The 23,837-nt window shown below is 41.6% G+C and overlaps 2 protein-coding genes across 3 annotated transcripts in view; both read right to left on the bottom strand.

The window, feature by feature from the left end:
- Positions 1–3,078, bottom strand: part of LOC139751765 (uncharacterized) — a 34,692-nt gene extending 31,614 nt beyond the window's left edge. The window contains exon 1 of the mRNA XM_071667309.1: positions 2,933–3,078. The gene's annotated coding sequence lies outside the window, so the exon portion shown is untranslated. The remainder of the gene's footprint in view (positions 1–2,932) is intronic.
- A 5,380-nt stretch (positions 3,079–8,458) lies between these two features.
- LOC139752234 (uncharacterized) overlaps positions 8,459–23,837 on the bottom strand; it is a 38,627-nt gene continuing 23,248 nt past the window's right edge. Inside the window, exons 5-7 of one of the 2 annotated variants that reach the window (XM_071668267.1) lie at positions 23,213–23,390; positions 17,132–17,330; positions 8,459–14,931 (exon numbers count right to left, since the gene is read on the bottom strand). In XM_071668267.1, coding sequence (XP_071524368.1) covers positions 14,751–14,931; positions 17,132–17,330; positions 23,213–23,390 — 558 coding nt within the window. In that variant the 3' untranslated portion in view covers positions 8,459–14,750. The remainder of the gene's footprint in view (positions 14,932–17,131; positions 17,331–23,212; positions 23,391–23,837) is intronic. The other variant, XM_071668268.1, reaches the window with a different exon arrangement.

Genomic DNA, 23,837 nt, shown 5'->3' with positions numbered 1-23,837 from the left:
AACGTGAGGTAGGGGTTGTAACGTAAGGTAGGGGGTTGTAACGTGAGGTAGGGGCTGTAACGTAAGGTAGGGGGTTGTAACGTAAGGTAGGGGGCTGTAACGTGAGGTAGGGGTTGTAACGTAAGGTAGGGGGTTGTAACGTGAGGTAGGGGCTGTAACGTAAGGTAGGGGGTTGTAACGTAAGATAGGGGGCTGTCACGTAAGGTAGGGGGTTGTAGCGTAAGGTAGGGGGTTGTAACGTGAGGTAGGGGTTGTAACGTAAGGTAGGGGGTTGTAACGTGAGGTAGGGGTTGTAACGTAAGGTAGGGGGTTGTAACGTGAGGTAGGGGTTGTAACGTAAGGTAGGGGGTTGTAACGTGAGGTAGGGGCTGTAACGTAAGGTAGGGGGTTGTTGACAACAGTAAAATCAAACAACTAGAGATGTCTGGCAGGGGTCAGTGGCATGAGGCGGGCGGCCAAGCAACGTGAGTACAAGCGATCAATGTTGTTGTGGCAGCAATCTGTTGTATCCACAACAATGTTGTTGTGGCAGCAATCTGTTGTATCCACAACAATGTTGTTGTGGCAGCAATCTGTTGTATCCACAACAATGTTGTTGTGGCAGCAATCTGTTGTATCCACAACAATATTGTTGTGGCAGCAATCTGTTGTATCCACAACAATGTTGTTGTGGCAGCAATCTGTTGTATCCACAACAATGTTGTTGTGGCAGCAATCTGTTGTATCCACAACAATGTTGTTGTATCAACAACACGCTCATCATCGACAATAGTAACATTTACATTGACTATGTCCCTCTTAAGACCTTGATTAGCTTTATTTGATGATCTATTCAAGACGATTCTTCTGATATTAATCATAGCAAATTTTTGCAGACTCGTGGGCAAATGTATTATCTTAAATGTGGTAGTGTATAGTTCCTTCAACAGGAGTGTAAATGTATGAAATGATTTACCAGAGAGAGTGGTTGAAAGCTGTACCATAGATAATTATAAGAACAGATGGTAAGCATGATGAAGTCCAAGAATCAAATCATCTGCACCTCCTCACTCAGTCTACAGGTCTTTCTTTTAGATTTATCTTATGTGCCTTCCAAACATTGCTGTTGTAATTCCTTTGTTTTTTTTTGTATTTCTTTGTATTCCTGCGCTTCTCATTGTTTCAAGGAAAATTTGATTAATTAGTTCATGTCCACACCGACTGCCTCTGCCCTTTGCCTTATCCAGTATAGGACAGCTCTGGGAACTCCTCGTATTTGTCTGACTTCTCCCACAGTCGTCTTCTTACGTGGTGGGTTCCCCACTGTCCACGTCTTCTTACGTGGTGGGTTCCCCACTGTCCACGTCTTCAACGTGGTGGGTTCCTCACTGTCCACGTCTTCTTACGTGGTGGGTTCCCCACTGTCCACGTCTTCAACGTGGTGGGTTCCTCACTGTCCACGTCTTCTTACGTGGTGGGTTCCTCACTGTCCACGTCTTCAACGTGGTGGGTTCCTCACTGTCCACGTCTTCTTACGTGGTGGGTTCCCCACTGTCCACGTCTTCAACGTGGTGGGTTCCCCACTGTCCACGTCTTCAACGTGGTGGGTTCCTCACTGTCCACGTCTTCAACGTGGTGGGTTCCTCACTGTCCACGTCTTCAACGTGGTGGGTTCCTCACTGTCCACGTCTTCAACGTGGTGGGTTCCTCACTGTCCACGTCTTCAACGTGGTGGTTTCATCACTGTCCACGTCTTCAACGTGGTGGGTTCATCACTGTCCACGTCTTCAACGTGGTGGGTTCCTCACTGTCCACGTCTTCAACGTGGTGGGTTCATCACTGTCCACGTCTTCAACGTGGTGGGTTCCTCACTGTCCACGTCTTCAACGTGGTGGGTTACTCACTGTCCACGTCTTCAACGTGGTGGGTTCCTCACTGTCCACGTCTTCAACGTGGTGGGTTCATCACTGTCCACGTCTTCAACGTGATGGGTTCCTCACTGTCCACGTCTTCAACGTGGTGGGTTCCTCACTGTCCACGTCTTCAACGTGGTGGGTTCCTCACTGTCCACGTCTTCAACGTGGTGGGTTCCTCACTGTCCACGTCTTCAACGTGATGGGTTCCTCACTGTCCACGTCTTCAACGTGGTGGGTTCCTCACTGTCCACGTCTTCAACGTGGTGGGTTCCTCACTGTCCACGTCTTCAACGTGGTGGGTTACTCACTGTCCACGTCTTCAACGTGGTGGGTTCCTCACTGTCCACGTCTTCAACGTGGTGGGTTCCTCACTGTCCACGTCTTCAACGTGGTGGGTTCCTCACTGTCCACGTCTTCAACGTGGTGGGTTCCTCACTGTCCACGTCTTCAACGTGGTGGGTTCCTCACTGTCCACGTCTTCAACGTGGTGGGTTCTCCACTGTCCACGTCTTCAACGTGGTGGGTTACTCACTGTCCACGTCTTCAACGTGGTGGGTTCCTCACTGTCCACGTCTTCAACGTGGTGGGTTCCTCACTGTCCACGTCTTCAACGTGGTGGGTTCCTCACTGTCCACGTCTTCAACGTGGTGGGTTCCTCACTGTCCACGTCTTGTAAATCAGACCCATTATGAACATTACCTGGCACTGAAGGCGGCCTCTCTCACAGCCTCATGCACAGGATGGTTCTCACAGCCTCATGCACAGGATGGTTCTCACAGCCTCATGCACAGGATGGTTCTCACAGCCTCATGCACAGGATGGTTCTCACAGCCTCATGCACAGGATGGTTCTCACAGCCTCATGCACAGGATGGTTCTCACAGCCTCATGCACAGGATGGTTCTCACAGCCTCATGCACAGGATGGTTCTCACAGCCTCATGCACAGGATGGTTCTCACAGCCTCATGCACAGGATGGTTCTCACAGCCTCATGCACAGGATGGTAGTACTCACATCCACCAGAGGGCGGTACTTACACCTTCATGGAGTTTGTTGTAGTCACAACGGGCGGGCAGGCAGGCGGGCGGGTGTGGCGGTCTCTGCAGCCCAACACCTTCTACCTGACTGACACCAGACCGGCCAAGTGGTCAGGCAAGTGAGCAGTCTAGTGTTGCACGCTACTAGCCATCATGGTGGCTCAGGGTCAAACTTCACAAAGGGTCCACTGTGTATCATGGTAACAACTCTCTGATCATTGTGTATCATGGTAAGACCTCTTTGATCAGAGGTTATCATGGTAAGACCTCTTTGATCAGAGGTTATCATGGTAAGACCTCTTTGATCAGAGGTTATCATGGTAAGACCTCTTTGATCAGAGGTTATCATGGTAAGACCTCTTTGATCAGAGGTTATCATGGTAAGAACTCTGTTCAGTATCATGGTAGAACTCTCTGGTCAGTGTCTATCGTGGCCGAAGCTCTCTGATCAGTGATTATCATAGTGGCAACTCAGGAATCAGTGATTATCATGGTATAAACTCTCTGATCGATGTGTATTATGACAGCAACTCGTGGATCGTTGCTTATCATAATAGCAACACTCTTATAAGTGGATATCATGCTAGTATCTCTTTGATCGTTGTTTATTATGGGAGGAAATCTCTGATTACTATGTATCAAAGTAGCAGCTCTCTGATCACTATGTATTATGATAGCAACTCTCCAATCAATGATTATCTTTATAGAAAGTCCCTGATCAGTGTGTATTGTGGTAGCCACTCTCTATTCAGTGTGTATCATGGCAACAACTCTCAAAACAGTGTGTATCATAGGAGCAACTCTGATCAGTGTATATTATGGTAGCAATTCCCTGATCAATGTGCATCATGGTTACCACTTTTTGATCAGTGTGTATCATGGTAACAACTCTTTGATCAGTGTGTATCATGGTAACAACTCTGATCATTCTGTATCATGATAACAATTCTTTGATCATTGAGTATCATGGTACCAGCTCTCCAATCATTGTGTAACATGGTACCAGCTCTCTGATCATTGTGTATCATGACAGCAACTCTCTGATCATGGTATATCATGGTAACAACTCTCTGATCATTATGTATCCAGGTAACAGCTCTCTGATCATTGTGTATCATGGTAACAACTCTCTGATCATTGTGTATCATGGTAACAACTCTCTGATCATTGTGTATCATGACAGCAACTCTCTGATCATGGTATATCATGGTAACAACTCTCTGATCATTGTGTATCATGACAGCAACTCTCTGATCATGGTATATCATGGTAACAACTCTCTGATCATTATGTATCCAGGTAACAGCTCTCTGATCATTGTGTATCATGGTAACAACTCTCTGATCATTGTGTATCATGGTAACAACTCTCTGATCATTGTGTATCATGGTAACAACTCTCTGATCATTATGTATCCAGGTAACAGCTCTCTGATCATTGTGTATCATGGTAACAACTCTCTGATCATTGTGTATCATGGTAACAACTCTCTGATCATTGTGTATCATGGTAACAACTCTCTGATCATTGTGTATCATGGTAACAACTCTCTGATCATTGTGTATCCAGGTAACAGCTCTCTGATCATTGTGTATCATGGTAACAACTCTCTGATCATTGTGTATCATGGTAACAACTCTCTGATCATTGTGTATCATGGTAACAACTCTCTGATCATTGTGTATCCAGGTAACAGCTCTCTGATCATTGTGTATCATGGTAACAACTCTCTGATCATTGTGTATCATGGTAACAACTCTCTGATCATTGTGTATCATGGTAACAGCTCTCTGATCATTATGTATCCAGGTAACAACTCTCTGATCATTGTGTATCATGGTAACAACTCTCTGATCATTGTGTATCATGGTAACAACTCTCTGATCATTGTGTATCATGGTAACAACTCTCTGATCATTGTGTATCATGGTAACAACTCTCTGATCATTGTGTATCATGGTAACAACTCTCTGATCATTATGTATCAGGTAACAACTCTCTGATCATTGTGTATCATGGTAACAACTCTCTGATCATTGTGTATCATGGTAACAACTCTCTGATCATTGTGTATCATGGTAACAACTCTCTGATCATGGTATATCATGGTAACAACTCTCTGATCATTATGTATCCAGGTAACAGCTCTCTGATCATTGTGTATCATGGTAACAACTCTCTGATCATTGTATATCATGGTAACAACTCTCTGATCATTGTGTATCATGGTAACAACTCTCTGATCATTGTGTATCATGGTAACAACTCTCTGATCATTGTGTATCATGGTAACAACTCTCTGATCATTGTGTATCATGGTAACAACTCTCTGATCATTGTATATCATGGTAACAACTCTCTGATCATTGTGTATCATGGTAACAACTCTCTGATCATTGTGTATCATGGTAACAACTCTCTGATCATTGTGTATCATGGTAACAACTCTCTGATCATGGTATATCATGGTAACAACTCTCTGATCATTATGTATCCAGGTAACAGCTCTCTGATCATTGTGTATCATGGTAACAACTCTCTGATCATTGTGTATTATGGTAACAACTCTCTGATCATTGTGTATCATGGTAACAACTCTCTGATCATTGTGTATCATGGTAACAACTCTCTGATCATTGTGTATCATGGTAACAACTCTCTGATCATTGTGTATCCAGGTAACAGCTCTCTGATCATTGTATATCATGGTAACAACTCTCTGATCATTGTGTATCATGGTAACAACTCTCTGATCATTGTGTATCATGGTAACAACTCTCTGATCATTGTGTATCATGGTAACAACTCTCTGATCATTATGTATCATGGTAACAACTCTCTGATCATTGTGTATCCAGGTAACAGCTCTCTGATCATTGTATATCATGGTAACAACTCTCTGATCATTGTGTATCATGGTAACAACTCTCTGATCATTGTGTATCATGGTAACAACTCTCTGATCATTATGTATCATGGTAACAACTCTCTGATCATTGTGTATCCAGGTAACAGCTCTCTGATCATTGTATATCATGGTAACAACTCTCTGATCATTGTGTATCATGGTAACAACTCTCTGATCATGGTATGTCATGGTAACAACTCTCTGATCATTGTATATCATGGTAACAACTCTCTGATCATTATGTATCATGGTAACAACTCTCTGATCATTGTGTATCATGGTAACAACTCTCTGATCATTGTGTATCATGGTAACAACTCTCTGATCATTGTGTATCATGGTAACAACTCTCTGATCATTGTGTATCATTTTAACAACTCTCTGATCACTGTGTATCATGGTAACATGGTATTTTAATTCAATGGAGATTATTATGCTCAAAAATTTGGTATGGCAATGGGTAACCCCCTTTCACCTGTACTAAGCAATCTTTATATGGAATTTTTTGAAACGAATTAATAAAGGATATCTTACCTTCTAATGCACTTTGGTTTAGGTATGTAGATGATGTTCTTTGTGTTTGGCCAACAAATGAAAATTTACAGATATTTCTCACCTCACTTAACAATTCAGTACCTTCCATCAAATTTACCGTAGAAAATGAAAATAATGGTATGTGTGGTAATAAAAAGAGTGTGGTTGAGAGAGCAGAACAGGGTGTTTTGAAATGGTTTGGTCACATGGAGAGAATGAGTGAGCAAAGATTGACCAAGAGGATATGTGTGTCAGAGGTAGAGGGAACAAGGAGAAGTGGGAGACCAAATTAGAGATGGAAGGATGGAGTGAAAAAGATTCTGCGCGATCGGGGCCTGAACATGCAGGAGGGTGAAAGGCGTGCAGGAATAGAGTGAAATGGAAACGATGCGGTATACCGGGGTCGACGTGCAGTCAGTGGATTGAAGCAGGGCATGCAGTGCGTCTGGGGTAAACCATGGAAAGTTTTGTGGGGCCTGGATGTGGAATGGAAGCTGTTGTTTCGGTGCATTGTACATGACAGCTGTTATGTGTAATGCACCAAAACCACAGTTCCCTTTCCACATCCAGGCCCCACAAAACTTTCCATGGTTTACCCTAGATGCTTCAAATGCCCTGCTTCAATCCATTGACAGCGCGGCGACCCCGGTATACCACATCGTTTCAATTCACGCTATTTCTTGCACACCTCTCACCCTCCTGTATGTTCAGGCCCAGATCGCTCAGAATCTTTTTCACTCCATCCTTTCGTCTCTAATTTGGTCTGCCACTTATCCTTGTTTCCTCTACCTCTGACACATATATTCTCTTTGTCAGTCTTTCCTCACTCATTTTCCCCATGTGACCAAACCATTTCAATACATCCTCTTCTGCTCTCTCAACCACACTCTTTTTGTTACCAAACAGCTCTCTTACCCTTTCATTACTTACTCGATCAAACCACCTCACACCACATATTGTCCTCAAACATCTCATTTCCAATACATCCATCCTCCTCCGCACAACCCCATCTATAGCCCACGCCTCACAACCATATAACATTGTTGAAACCACTATTCCTTCAAACATACCCATTTTTGCTCTCCGAGATAACGTTCTCGCCTTCCACACATTATTCAACGCTCCCAGAACTTTCGTCCCCTCCCCCACCCTGTGACTCACTTCTGCTTCCATGGTTCCATCCGCTGCTAAGTCCACTCCCAGATATGTAAAACGTTTCACTTCCCCAGTTTTTCTCCAGACTAGTAAGGATCTTTCTGTTAGACGTAAGCAACATAGATATAAGAACGGGACAAGAATCAAATGTCTTGTTTAATCACGTTAATAACTATGATCATTGTATTAACTGGAGTAATGCCATCTCAGTTATTAACTCTAACTCCAGTGCCAAGAGAATTATCATTGAATTTTCTATCATTGAATACACAAAGAATTATATCCTTAATATTAGTGAAGGTCTATACAAATTGGATAGCTTTATTGTTGATAAAATTTGTAACCAATTCCCCTTCTTGCCCACATAATAAGTTTATGATACGATCGTTGTCTGTCTTAGACAATCACTTGTTTAACAAATGGCGCCCTAGCTACGTCTCTTCGTTGTATATCAACTGACTGTTATATTTCTTTCTTGTATCTCCCCTGATGATGTGATTATTACAGGAAAGTGCACTTGGGAACTTACTGTGTTTCATTTTCCCCGTTGACTCATAGAAATATACTTGATCACGCGCAAAATTGTGATTCTTTCCAATATATATATATATATATATATATATATATATATATATATATATATATATATATATATATATATATATATATATATATATATATATATATATATATATATATATATATATATATATATATATATATATATATATATATATATATATATATATATATATATATATATATATATATATATATATATATATATATATATATATATATATATATATTTATATATATATATATATATATATATATATATATATATATATATATATATATATATATATATATATATATATATATATATATATATATATATATATATATATATATATATATATATATATATATATATATATTATCCCTGGGGATAGGGGAGAAAGAATACTTCCCACGTATTCCCTGCGTGTCGTAGAAGGCGACTAAAAGGGGAGGGAGCGGGTGGCTGGAAATCCTCCCCTCTCGTTTTTTTTTTAATTTTCCAAAAGAAGGAACAGAGAAGGGGGCCAGGTGAGGATATTCCCTCTAAGGCCCAGTCCTCTGTTCTTAACGCTACCTCGCTAATGCGGGAAATGGCGAATAGTATGAAGGAATGAAGGAAGGAATATATATATATATATATACATATATCTATTTTGCTTTGTCGCTGTCTCCCGCGTTAGCGAGGTAGCGCAAGGAAACAGATGAAAGAATGGCCCAACCCACCCACATACACATGTATATACATACACGTCCACACACGCAAATATACATACCTATACATCTCAATGTACACACACACACACATATATATATATATATATATATATATATATATATATATATATATATATATATATATATATATATATATATATATATATATATATATATATATATATATATATATATATATATATATATATATATACACACACACAGACATATACTAATATACACATGTACATAATTCATACTGTCTGCCTTATATATTCCTATCGCCACCTCGCCACACATGGAATAACATCCCCCTCCCCCCTTCATGTGTGCGATGTAGCGCTAAGAAAAGACAACAAAGGCCCCATTCGTTCACACTCAGTCTCTAGCTGTCATGTAATAATAATGCCCGAAACCACAGCTCCCTTTCCACATCCAGGTCCCACAGAACTTTCCATGGTTTACCCCAGACGCTTCACATGCCCTGATTAATCCATTGACACCACGTCGACCACGGTATACCACATCGATCCAATTCACTCTATTCCTTGCCCGCCTTTCACCCTTCTGCATGTTCAGGCCCCGATCACTCAAAATCTTTTTCACTGCGTCTTTCCACCTACAATTTGGTCTCCCACTTCTCCTCGTTCCCTCCACCTTCGACACATATATCCTCTTGGCCAATCTTTCCTCACTCATTCTCTCCATGTGCTCAAACCATTTTAAAACACCCTCTTCTGCTCGCTCAACCACGCTCTTTTTATTTCCACACATCTCTCTTACCCTTACATTACTTACTCGATCAAACCACCTCACACCACATATTGTCCTCAGACATCTCATTTCCAGCACATCCACCCTCCTGCGCACAACTCTATCCATAGCCCACGCCTCGAAATCATACAACATTGTTGGAACCACTATTCCCTCAAACATACCCATTTTTGCTTTCCGAGATAATGTTCTCGACTTCTAAACATTCTTCAAGGCTCCCAGGATTTTCGCACCCTCCCCCACCCTATGATTCACTTCCGCTTCCATGGTTCCATCCGTTGCCAGATCCACTCCCGGATATCTAAAACACTTTACTTCCTCCAGTTTTTCTCCATTCAAACTTGCCTCCCAGTTGACTTGACCCTCAACCCTACTGTACCTAATAACATTACTCTTATTCACATTTACTCTTAACTTTGTACAAAGGCAAAGGGGATAAGAGTCAGTGCTCAAATTACAGAGGTATAAGTTTGTTGAGTATTCCTGGTAAATCATATGGGAGGGTATTGATTGAGAGGGTGAAGGCATGTACAGAGCATCAGATTGGGGAAGAGCAGTGTGGTTTCAGAAGTGGTAGAGGATGTGTGGATCAGGTGTTTGCTTTGAAGAATGTATGTGAGAAATACTTAGAAAAGCAAATGGATTTGTATGTAGCATTTATGGATCTGGAGAAGGCATATGATAGAGTTGATAGAGATGCTCTGTGGAAGGTACTAAGAATATATGGTGTGGGAGGCAAGTTGTTAGAAGCAGTGAAAAGTTTTTATCGAGGATGTAAGGCATGTGTACGTGTAGGAAGAGAGGAAAGTGATTGGCTCTCAGTGAATGTAAGTTTGCGGCAGGGGTGTGTGATGTCTCCATGGTTGTTTGATTTATTTATGGATGGGGTTGTTAGGGAGGTAAATGCAAGAGTTTTGGAAAGAGGGGCAAGTATGCAGTCTGTTGGGGATGAGAGAGCTTGGGAAGTGAGTCAGTTGTTGTTCGCTGATGATACAGCGCTGGTGGCTGATTCATGTGAGAAACTGCAGAAGCTGGTGACTGAGTTTGGAAAAGTGTGTGGAAGAAGAAAGTTAAGAGTAAATGTGAATAAGAGCAAGGTTATTAGGTACAGTAGGGTTGAGGGTCAAGTCAATTGGGAGGTGAGTTTGAATGGAGAAAAACTGGAGGAAGTGAAGTGTTTTAGATATCTGGGAGTGGATCTGGCAGCGGATGGAACCATGGAAGCGGAAGTGGATCATAGGGTGGGGGAGGGGGCGAAAATCCTGGGGGCCTTGAAGAATGTGTGGAAGTCGAGAACATTATTTCGGAAAGCAAAAATGGGTATGTTTGAAGGAATAGTGGTTCCAACAATGTTGTATGGTTGCGAGGCGTGGGCTATGGATAGAGTTGTGCACAGGAGGATGGATGTGCTGGAAATGAGATGTTTGAGGACAATGTGTGGTGTGAGGTGGTTTGATCGAGTGAGTAACGTAAGGGTGAGAGAGATGTGTGGAAATAAAAAGAGCGTGGTTGAGAGGGCAGAAGAGGGTGTTTTGAAGTGGTTTGGGCACATGGAGAGGATGAGTGAGGAAAGATTGACCAAGAGGATATATGTGTCGGAGGTGGAGGGAACAAGGAGAAGAGGGAGACCAAATTGGAGGTGGAAAGATGGAGTGAAAAAGATTTTGTGTGATCGGGGCCTGAACATGCAGGAGGGTGAAAGGAGGGCAAGGAATAGAGTGAATTGGAGCGATGTGGTATACCGGGGTTGACGTGCTGTCAGTGGATTGAAGCAGGGCATGTGAAGCGTCTGGGGTAAACCATGGAAAGCTGTGTAGGTATGTATATTTGCGTGTGTGGACGTATGTATATACATGTGTATGGGGGGGGGGGCATTTCTTTCGTCTGTTTCCTTGCGCTACCTCGCAAACGCGGGAGACAGCGACAAAGTATAAAAAAAAAAAAATAAATATAAATATATATGAGTACAAAGGTGAGTAATGTGGTAGTTGAGGGTATAATTGGTGTACATGGGGTGTTCAGTGTTGTACATGGAAATGGTGAAGAGCTTATAGATTTGTGTGCTGAAAAAAGAATGGTGATTGGGAATACCTGGTTTAAAAAGAGAGATATACACAAGTATACGTATGTAAGTAGGAGAGATGGCCAGAGAGCGTTATTGGATAACGTGTTAATTGATAGGCGCGTGAAAGAGAGACTTCTGGATGTTAATGCGCTGAGAGGGGCAACTGGAGGGATGTTTGATCATTATCTTGTGAAGGCGAAGGTGAAGATATGTAGAGGTTTTCAGAAAAGAAGAGAGAATGTTGGGTGAAGAGAGTCGTGAGAGTAAGTGAGCTTGGAAAGGAGACTTATGTGAGGAAGTACCAGGAGATTGAGTGCTGAAGGGAAAAAGGTGAGAGCAAATGACGTAAGGGGAGAGGGGGAGGAATGGAATGTATTTAGGGAAGCAGTGATGGCTTGTGCAAAAGATGCCTGTGGCATGAGAAAGGTGGGAGGTGGTCAGATTAGAAAGGGTAGTGAGTGGTGGGATGAAGAAGTAAGATTGTTAGTGAGAGAAGAGAGCGGCGTTTGGACGATTTTTGCAGGGAAATAGTGCAAATGACTGGAAGATGTATAAAAGAAAGAGGCAAGAGGTCAAGAGAAAGGTGCAAGAGGTGAAAAAGAGGGCAAATGAGAGTTGGGGTGAGAGAGTATCATTAGATCTTAGGGAGAGTAAAAAGATATTTTGGAAGGAGGTAAATAAAACGCGTAAGACACGAGAACAAATGGGAACATCGGTGAAGGGGGCTAATGGGGAGGTAATAACAAGTAGTGGTGAAGTGAGAGGGAGATGGAGTGATTATTTTGAAGGTTTGTTGAATGTGTTTGATGATAAGAGTGGTAGATATAGGGTGTTTTGGTCGAGGTGGTGTGCGAAGTGAGAGGGTCAGGGAGAATGATTTGGTAAACAGAGAAGAGGTAGTGTAAGCTTTGCGGAAGATGAAAGCCGGCAAGGCGGCGGGTTTGGATGGTATTGCAATGGAATTTATTAAAAAAAGTTGTGACTGTGTTGCTGACTGGTTGGTGAGGATATTCAATATATGTATGGTTCATGTTGAAGTGCTTGAGGATTGGCGGAATTCATGTACAGTGCCATTGTACAAAGACAAAGGGGATAAAGGTGAGTGTTCAAATAACAGAGGTATATGTTTTTAAGCATTCCTGGGAAATTATATGGGAGGGTATTGATTGAGAGGGTCAGGGCATGTACAGAGCATCAGACTGGGGAGTAGCAGTGTGGTTTCAGAAGTGATAGAGGATGTGTGGCTCAGGTGTTTGCTTTGAAGAATGTATGTGAGAAATACTTAGAAAAGCAGATGGATTTGTATGTAGCATTTATGGACTGCAGAAAGCATATGATAGAGTTGATAGAGATGCTCTGTGGAAGGTATTAAGAGTATATGGTGTGGGAGTTGCTACAAGCAGTGAAAAGCTTTTGTCAAGGATGTAAGGCATGTGTACGAGTAGGAAGAGAGGAAAGTGATTGGTTCCCAGTGAATGTCGGTTTGCGGCATGGGGTGCATGATGTCTCCATGATTGTTTGATATGTTTAATGGATGGAGTTGTTAGGGAGGTGAATGCAAAAGTTTTGGAGAGAGGGGCAAGTATGCTGTCTATTGGGGATGGAAGGGTTTGGAAAGTGAGTCAATTGTTGTTCGCTGATGATACAGCGCTGGTGGCTGATTCGGGTGAGAAACTGCAGAAATTGGTGACTGAGTTTGGTAAAGAGTGTGAAAGAAGAAAGCTGAGAGTAAATGTGAATAAGAGCAAGGTTATAAGGTTCAGTAGGGTTAAGGGGCAAGTAAATTGGAAAGTAAGTTTGAATGGAGAAAAACTGGAGGAAGTGAAGTGTTTTAGATATCTGGGAGTGGATTTGGCAGAGGATGGAACCGTGGAAGTGGAAGTGAGTCAAAGGGTGGGGGAGGGGGCGAAGGTTCTGGGAGCGTTGAAGAAAGTGTGGAAGGCGAGAACGTTATCTTGGAGAGCAAAAATGGGCATGTTTGAAGGAAAAGTGGTTCCAACAATATCATATGGTTGTGAGACATGGGCGATATATAGGGTTGTGCGGAGGAGGGTGGATGTGTTGGAAATGAGATGTGGTGTGAGGTGGTTTGATCGAGTAAGTAATAAAAGGGTAAGAGAGATGTGTGGTAATAAAAGAGTATGGTTGAGAGAGCAGAAGAGGGTGTACTGAAATGGTTTGGTCACATGGAGAGAAAGAGCGAGGATATATGTGTCAGAGGTGGTGGGAACGAGGAGAAGTGGGATACCAAATTGGAGGTGAAAGGATGGAGTGTAAAAGATTCTGAGCGATCGGGGTCTGAACATATAGGAGGGTGAAAGGCGTGCAAGGAATAGAGTGAATTGGAACGATGTGGTATACTGGGGTCGACGTGCTGTCAATGGATTGAAGCAGGGCATGTGAAGTGTCTGGGGTAAACCATGGAGAGTTTTGTTGGGCCTGGATGTGGAAAGGGCACTGTGGTTTCGGTGCATTACACATGACAGCTAGAGACTTGAGTGTGGACGAATGTGGCCTGTGTTGTCTCCTCCTAGCGCTAACTCTCGCGCACGCGGGGGGAGTGGGGTGTCATTTCATGTGTGGTGGGGTGGCGGCGAGAATGGATGAAGGCAGCATGTATAAATATGTGCATGTGTATATATCTATAGGTCTGTGTATGTATATGTATGTATGCGTTGAAATATATAGGTATGTGTATGTGCGTGTGTGGGGGTTTATGTATATACATTTATATGTGTGTGGGCTGGGCCATTCTTTCGATTGTTTCCTTGCTCTACCTCGCTAACGCGGGAGACAGCGACAAAGTATAATGATACTATAATCATAAATCGTATTTGTGGTTTCTGTACTTGTCATCATCCAGCATGGTTTCTCTGCTAGCCGTCTGCCAGTATGGTTTCTGTGCCATTCATCATCCAGCATGGTTTCTCTGCTATTTCTTCATCAAGCATGGTTTCTGTACCAGTCATCATCCAGCATGGTTTCTCTGCTATTTCATCATCCAGCATGGTTTCTGTATTAGTCGTCATCCAGCATGGTTTATCTGTGCTCGTCATCATCCATCATGGTTTCTGTGCTAGTTATCATCCATCATGGTTTCTGTACTAGTTCTCAGCCGTAACAGTATACTTGCTTCCACCTTCAGTTGATGTTGCAGAAGAGTTAGAGGTTGTGTCATCATGACCCACGTACTCCTGCAAATGTCTGTGTAACTCGTCCAGACGCCGGTTGTGGCTGTCATCGTCATCATGGTCTCTGGCTGGTACAACTGTCCCAATTTCCTCACTGTGGGAGATATATGTAAAGGAGGTTAACAGAATGGTATGGAGAACATCTGTTGTGATTCATGATACCACTTTACATTACAAGAGAACAACCATATACAGTAAGCTTCATATTCTATTTTTACAGATAAACATGATCACCCAGACGGTAAATAAGACGTGACCAAGTTATGAGACATAACGTGGAAAATACAGTAACATCAGAAATAGTCTCACCCTCACTAACAACATCTGTTCTTCACTAACACTGGCAGCGGCACAGCGGCGGTTGAAGATCCTCACTTGGAAAAGCAGGGCTCCCCCCCCCCCCATTCTGTTTAGACTTAATTGTATAGACGTGCAGTATAGTACTCTAACCTCACCTTCGGGTCACTGGCTTTGGCTCCAGTGAGCCCCCCCCCCCCCCCCCCCCCCCCCCCCCCCGTGCACACACACACACACACACACACACACACACACTTTTAGAAGGTGCAGCCGCCTGTGACTGACGTATCTTCACTACTAACTTTTCAATATAACTTTTAATGAAACACACCAGCCAGTGTGTGTGTGTAGAACATTCATCATCTTGACCTGCATAACAACATCTAACATCATTACCTGGTGCTGCTCACCATTACTGTAGGTATTGTAATGTTTTTATATTATCATGATAAATAATAATGGTGGGAAACCTTCAATGAACGATTACCAACACAGAACTGCCACTGTGGGATGAAGTGACATAAGACGTTTGGCAAAGTTTCCAAAGAAAAACCTGGGACGTTTTGGTGACACATATTACTGAGCTGTTCTCTAAGATGTGTGTTGGTTTCTGTCATATACCAGAGCCAAGCAAACAACATGGCCACCACAAGGTAAGCAAGACACACACAGGACCACAAGGTAAACAAGACACACACAGGACCACAAGGTAAACAAGACACACACAGGACCACAAGGTAAACAAGACACACACAGGACCACAAGGTAAACAAGACACACACAGATTCTTTGCTAACCTCGTGAGATTTTGGGGAATAATCTGACAGCTCAAGAGAATTGAGCACAAAATGTGAAAAGATCTTTCAAGTATACTTCTACTTCACATTTTGGAATAACAATAGCCTTTATTTTCAAGACAACAGGAATGGCATACTTCTTGTTACACTTTAAACATTACAATTAACAAAGCAAAAAGCATCATCACATTTCAGATCTATGAAAAGCCACATACATAGTAAGTGTCTATGATACAGTGATCAACACGTCGGTGAAGAAGGTGAACTTCATCATGCATGGGCCACATGCATGATAAGTTCACCTTCATCATGCATGGGCCACATGCATGATAAGTTCACCTTCATCATGCATGGGCCACATGCATGATAAGTTCACCTTCATCATGCATGGGCCACATGCATGATAAGTTCACCTTCATCATGCATGGGCCACATGCATGATAAGTTCACCTTCATCATGCATGGGCCACATGCATGATAAGTTCACCTTCATCATGCATGGGCCACATGCATGATAAGTTCACCTTCATCATGCATGGGCCACATGCATGATAAGTTCACCTTCATCATGCATGGGCCACATGCATGATAAGTTCACCTTCATCATGCATGGGCCATATGCATGATAAGTTCACCTTCATCATGCATGGGCCATATGCATGATAAGTTCACCTTCATCATGCATGGGCCACATACATAGTGAGTGTCTATCACATTAAGATCATACCTCAGTGAAGAAGGTGTTCGTGAGTTTTCGGTTGTTGGATGTACCTCAGGTTGACGGCCTTAATGACCTAGCCTGGTTGTTGTTAAGCTTAAAGCTGAACTACCCAACCAACATTGAATATGCAAATAAATGAACCATGGAGGAGATGCTGCTACTTATGACATTGGAATTGTGATTTTAAGAATAATTAGACGAACAAGAAGCGGACATTCCATGTCACTAGTTGCCTGGCCAAGACCCGCTGTTTTCTGGCCTTCTCAACCCTCGATCTGGATAACTTAAGATGTAGTAAGAAGTGTAGTAGTGTAAGCCGTTCACACTACATTATATACCTGTACTGCCAGAACACACTACTGATGAAGTCAATTATCTCTTTATGGTAACTAGTAAATCATCTCTACATATTATCTCTAAATAAAGATATTCACTGTTTGCATCATATATGTATTGATATGGTAGAGTAGATGTCTTACCTGAGGTCACTGACCTTCCATAATCTGATGGTAGAGTCGTTACCGCCAGTGAAGAGCTTTGTATGTACTTGCCCCTGGTCGTGAGTTGCGCACACACTCACACATGTAACAGCGTACTCGTGACCCTTAAACTTGCGCTTCAAAGAGCCGCTCTTAGCATCGAAGGCACGGACAATGCCATCATTACACACGGTATATACTGTCCACAAACAGGCTTCATCAAGAAAGGTATTTACTGATATATATATATATATATATATATATATATATATATATATATATATATATATATATATATATATATATATATATATATATATATATATATATATTTAATCTAAGCTTCTTATAATACATAATCGCTGTTTCCCGCGTCAGCGAGATAGCGCTAGGAAACAGACGAAGAATGGCCCATCCACTCACATACACGCATATGCATGTACATAAACGCCCACATACGCAAATATACATACGTATACATATCAACATACACATACATATACACGCACATACGCAGACATTACATACATACACATGTACATATTCTTACTTGCTTGACTTCACCTATTCCTGGCGCTACCCCGCCCCACAAAAAAAAAAAAGCATCGCTATCCCCTGCTTCAGCGAGGTAGCGCCAGAAACACAGGCAAAAAAGTCCACATTCGTTCACACTCATTCTCTAGCTGTCATGTGTAATGTACCGAAACCACAGCTCCCTATCCACGTCCAGAACTTACAGAACTTTCCATGGTTTACCCCAGACGTTTCACATGCTCTGGTTTAGTCCATTGACAGCAAGTCGACCCCGGTATACCACATCGTTCCAATTCACTCTATTCCTTGCACGCGTCTCACCCTCCTGTATATTCAGGCCCCGATCGCTCAAAATCTTTTTCACTCCATTCCTTCCACCTCCAATTTAGTCTCCCTCTTCTAGTTCCCTCCACCTCTGACACATATATCCTCTTTGTCAACCTTTCCTCACTCATTTTCTCCATACCTCCTAACCATCTCAACACACTTCTCTTCTACTCTCTCCAACACACTCTTTTTATTACCACACATCTCTCTTACACTTTCACTACTTACTCGATCAAACAACCTCACACCACATATTGTCCTCAATCATTTTATTTCGAACACATCCACCCTCCTCCGTACAACCCTATCTATAGCTCATGCCTCGCAACCATATGATATTGTTGGAACTACTATTCCTTCAAACATATCCCTTTTTGCTCCATGAGATGACGTACTCTCTCTAAACATTCTTCATCGCTAGAATCTTCGCCCCCTCCCCTCACTTCCGCTTCTATGGTTCCATCCGGTGCTAAGTCCACTCCCAGCTATCTAAAACACTTCATTTCCTCCAACTTTTCTCCATTCAAACTTACATACCAATCAAATTGTTCTTAAACCTTGCTGAACCTAATAACATTGCTCTTATTCAAATTTACTCTCAACTCTCTCCTTTCACACGCTTTTCCAAACTCAGTCACCAACTTCTGCAGCTTCTCACTTGAATCAGCCACCAGTGCTGTATCATCTGCAAATAGCAACTGACTCAAATCCCAAGCCCTCTCATCCCAAACAGACTGCATACTCGCCCTTCTCTCCAAAACTCTTGCATTCTACAGGCTATGTACATGCCTTCACCCACTGTTAATACCTTTCCTTACAATTTACCAAGAATACTGAACAAACTTAAGCCTCTGTAGTTTGAACACTCACCTTTATCCCCTTTGCGTTTGTACACTGTCACTATACATGCATTCCGCCAATCCTCAGGCACTTCACCATGATTCATACATACATTGAATATTCTTACCAACCAATCAACAACACAGTCATCCCCTTTCTTAATAGATCCCACACAATACCGCCCAAAACCACCGCCTGGCCGGATTTCATCTTCCACAAAGCTTTAGACACCTCGTCTCTCTTAACTAAACCATTCTCCCTGACGCTCTAGATTCCCACACCTCCCCGACCAAAATACCCTATATCTGCCACTCTGTCATCAAACACATTCAACAAACTGTCAAAATACTCACTCCCTCTCCTTTTCACTTCATCAATACCTGTTATCACTTCCCCCCTTGCTCCCTTTACCGATGTTCCCATTTTTACTCGTCTTTCAGACGTTATCAACCTCCTTCCAAAACATCTTATTCGCCCTAAAGTTTAATGATACTCTCTCCCCCAACTCTCATTTATTCTCTTTGTCAACCCTTGCACCTTCCTCTTGACCTCCTGCCGCGTTCTTTCATATATCTCCTATTTATTTGCACCAATACTTTGTAAGTATCGTCTAAACGCCTCTCTTTCCTCTTTCATTAACAATTTTACTTCTTCATTCCACCACTCACTACCCTTTCTAATCTGCCCACCTCCCACCTTTTTCATGCCACATCCATCTTTTGCACATGCCATTAATGCTTCCCAAAATACATCACATTCCTCACCCACTCCCCTCACGTTACTTGTCACCTTCAGTCACATCCTACTGTACAACAATTGTATAACACTTGTCACCCAGGGTCACATCCTAGAGTACAACAATTGTATAAAATGTGTCACGTACATTCACATTCTACAGTAGAACACTTGTATAACATTTGTCACCTACAGTCACATCCTACAGTACAACATTTGTATAAAGCTTGTCACCTACAGTCACATCCTACAGTAAATCACATATCTAATACTTGTGATCTACGGTCACATCCTACAGTACACTTGTATAACACTTGTCACCTCCATTCACATCCTATAATAGAACACTTGTATGTCACTTGTCACCTACAGTCACATCCAACGCTAGAAAAGTTGCAAAACAATTGTCACCTACAGTCACATGCTACTATACAACACTTGTATAACTCTTCTTACTTACAGTCACATCCTACACTAGAGCACGTGTATAACACTTGTCACCTACAGTCACATCCTATACTAGAGCACTTGTATAACACTTGTCACCTACAGTCACATCCTATACTAGAGCACTTGTATAACACTTGTCACCTACAGTCACATCCTATACTAGAGCACTTGTATAACACTTGTCACCTACAGTCACATCCTACAGTAGAACACTTGTATAACATTTCTCACCTACAGTCACATCCTACAGTAGAACACTTGTATAATATTTGTCACCTACAGGCACATCCTATAGCAAAATGCTTGTATAACACTTGTCACCTAGACTCACACCCTATTCTAGAACACTTGAATAACACTTGTCACCTACATTCACATCCCACACTAGAACAGAAAACTTGTATAACACTTGTCACCTCCTACACTAGAACACAGACTACTTCTATAACACTTATCTCTTACAGTCACTTCCTACAGTAGAACACTTATATAGCACTTGTCACATACATTCACATCCTACACCAGAACACTTTTATAGCATTTGTCACCTACAGTCACATCCTACAGCAGAAGACTTTATAACGTTTGTTACCTAGACTCATCCTACACTAGAACACTTATATAACACTTGTCGCCTACAGTCACCCTACACTGGAACACTTGTAAAACATTTTTCACCTTCAGTCACATAATACAGTACAAGACATGCATATCGCTTATCACCTATAGTCATATCCTACACTAGAACACTATATAACACTTATCACTTACAATCACATCCTACATAAAACACTTGTATAACACTTGTCACCTACAGTCACATCCTACAGTACAAGACTTGTATAACACTTTTCACCTACGGTCACATCCTACAGTACCATAGGTGACAATTATTATACAAGTACAAGACTTGTATAATACTTCTCACCTATAGTCACATCCTACAGTACAGCACTTATATAACACTTATCACAATCATATCCTACAGTACAACATTATGTATCACCTGTCACCCACATTCACACCCCACTGTAGAACACCTATATAACTCTTGTCATACATTCACATCCTGCAGCAGAACACTTTTATAACTTGTCACCTACAGTCACATCCTACAGTACAACACCTATATAACACTTGTCACCTAGTCACGTCTTACAATAGAACACATATAACACATGTCTCATACAGTCATATCCTACACTAGAGCACTTATATAACATTTGTCACCTACAGTCACATTATACACTAGAACACTTGTGTAACATTTGTCTCTTACAGACACATCATACAGTACAACACTTGTTAACACTTGTCACCTAATCATATCATATGATAGGAGACATGTGGAACACTGGCCACCTACATTCTCAAAAAAAAAAAAAAAACTATGACACTGGTCACTTACAGTTACATCCTATAGGAAAGGACCTGTATAATACATATCAATTACAGTCACATAAGATTTGTATAACACTGGTAACCTACTGTCAAAAAATATCATATAGCACTGGTAATCTACAGAATATAAGACATGTTTAACATTGGTCACTTGGTCATATATAACTTGTATACCAATGGTCACATAGAACCATATAAAACCTGTATAACACTGGTCACCAACAATCATATAATACCTGTATAACACTGGTCACCAACAATCATATAATACCTGTATAACACTGGTCACCTGCAATCATATGATACCTGTATAACACTGGTCACCTACAATAATATAATACCTGTATAACACTGGCCACCTACAATCATATGATACCTGTATAACACTGGTCACCAACAATCATATAAAACCTGTATAACACTGGTCACCTACAGTCATATGATACCTGTATAACACTGGCACCTACAGTCATATGATACCTGTATAATATTGGTCACCTACAATCATATAATACCTGTATAACACTGGTCAACTACAATCATATAATACCTGTATAACACTGGCCACCTACAGTCATATGATACCTGTATAATATTGGTCACCTACAATCATATAATACCTGTATAACGCTGGTCACCTACAGTCATATGATACCTGTATAATATTGGTCACCTACAATCATATAATACCTGTATAACACTGGTCGCCTACAATCATATAATACCTGTATAACACTGGTCACCTACAATCATATAATACCTGTATAACACTGGTCACCTACAATCATATAATACCTGTATAACACTGGCCACCTACAATCATATAATACCTGTATAACACTGGCCACCTACAGTCATATGATACCTGCATAATATTGGTCACCTACAATCATATAATACCTGTATAACACTGGTCACCTACAGTCATGTGATACCTGTATAACACTGGCCACCTACAGTCATATGATACCTGTATAATATTGGTCACCTACAATCATATAATATCTGTATAACACTGGTCACCTACAGTCATATAATACCTGTATAACACTGGTCACCTACAGTCATATGATACCTGTATAACACTGGTCACCTACAATCATATAATACCTGTATAACACTGGTCACCTACTGTCATATAATACCTGTATAACACTGGTCACCTGCAATCATATAATACCTGTATAACACTGGTTACCTACAATCATATAATACCTGTATAACACTGGCCACCTACAATCATATAATACCTGTATAACACTGGCCACCTACAGTCATATAATACCTGTATAACACTGGTCACCTACAATCATATAATACCTGTATAACACTGGTCACCTACAATCATATAATACCTGTATAACACTGGTCACCTACAATCATATAATACCTGTATAACACTGGTCACCTACAATCATTTAATACCTGTATAACACTGGTCACCTACAGTCATATGATACCTGTATAATATTGGTCACCTACAATCATATAATATCTGTATAACACTGGCCACCTACAGTCATATAATACCTGTATAACACTGGTCACCTACAATCATATAATACCTGTATAACACTGGTCGCCTACAATCACATAATACCTGTATAACACTGGTCACCTACAATCACATAATACCTGTATAACACTGGCCACCTACAGTCATATAATACCTGTATAACACTGGTCGCCTACAATCACATAATACCTGTATAACACTGGTCACCTACAATCACATAATACCTGTATAACACTGGCCACCTACAGTCATATGATAACCTGTACAACATAACTTACAGATGCCGTCATGGAACTTGGCGCAGACGACGCTGTCGGTGTGATGTTTGTAGGTGCGTGTGCTCTCCAGTCCTTCCCTGACCCAACATTTGGCTGTATGGTCAGTACTGGTGGTGTACATAAGACGGTTCACCACGCGAAGATATAAGACCGCCCCTCTGTGTGCATCTTCAACCTTCTGCACAAGAAAACATTCCCCTGGTTAAGGCCAAGCACTGGAGAGGGAAAGCTAACGGTTTACAGAACAAGGAAGACTATAGTATCTACAAGAATCTTTTGGACCAGAAACTAATTTCTCTCATGTACTACTACAGCTGACACACATGAACTGCCAGCAGCAGGAGGGAACTGCTGTGGCTCAGTGGCTGGTATGTTGTTCTTCGTATACCTACCAGGAAATGCTATCACAATCTTATCAATATCTTACAATGACAACTTCCCGTTTTCTCTCTAGCAACGGTGTTCAGCGATTACCTTCATGATCCGTCCCATGTAAGAAGTTTACCTTCATGATCCGTCCCATGTAAGAAGTTTACCTTCATGATCCGTCCCATGTAAGAAGTTTACCTTCATGATCCGTCCCATGTAAGAAGTTTGCCTTCATGATCCGTCCCATGTAAGAAGT

Source organism: Panulirus ornatus, chromosome 12, assembly GCF_036320965.1.
Source record: "Panulirus ornatus isolate Po-2019 chromosome 12, ASM3632096v1, whole genome shotgun sequence".
NCBI lineage: Eukaryota > Metazoa > Arthropoda > Malacostraca > Decapoda > Palinuridae > Panulirus > Panulirus ornatus.
Note: the sequence above shows the minus strand (reverse complement) of the source record. Positions and strands in the feature narration are given on the sequence as shown.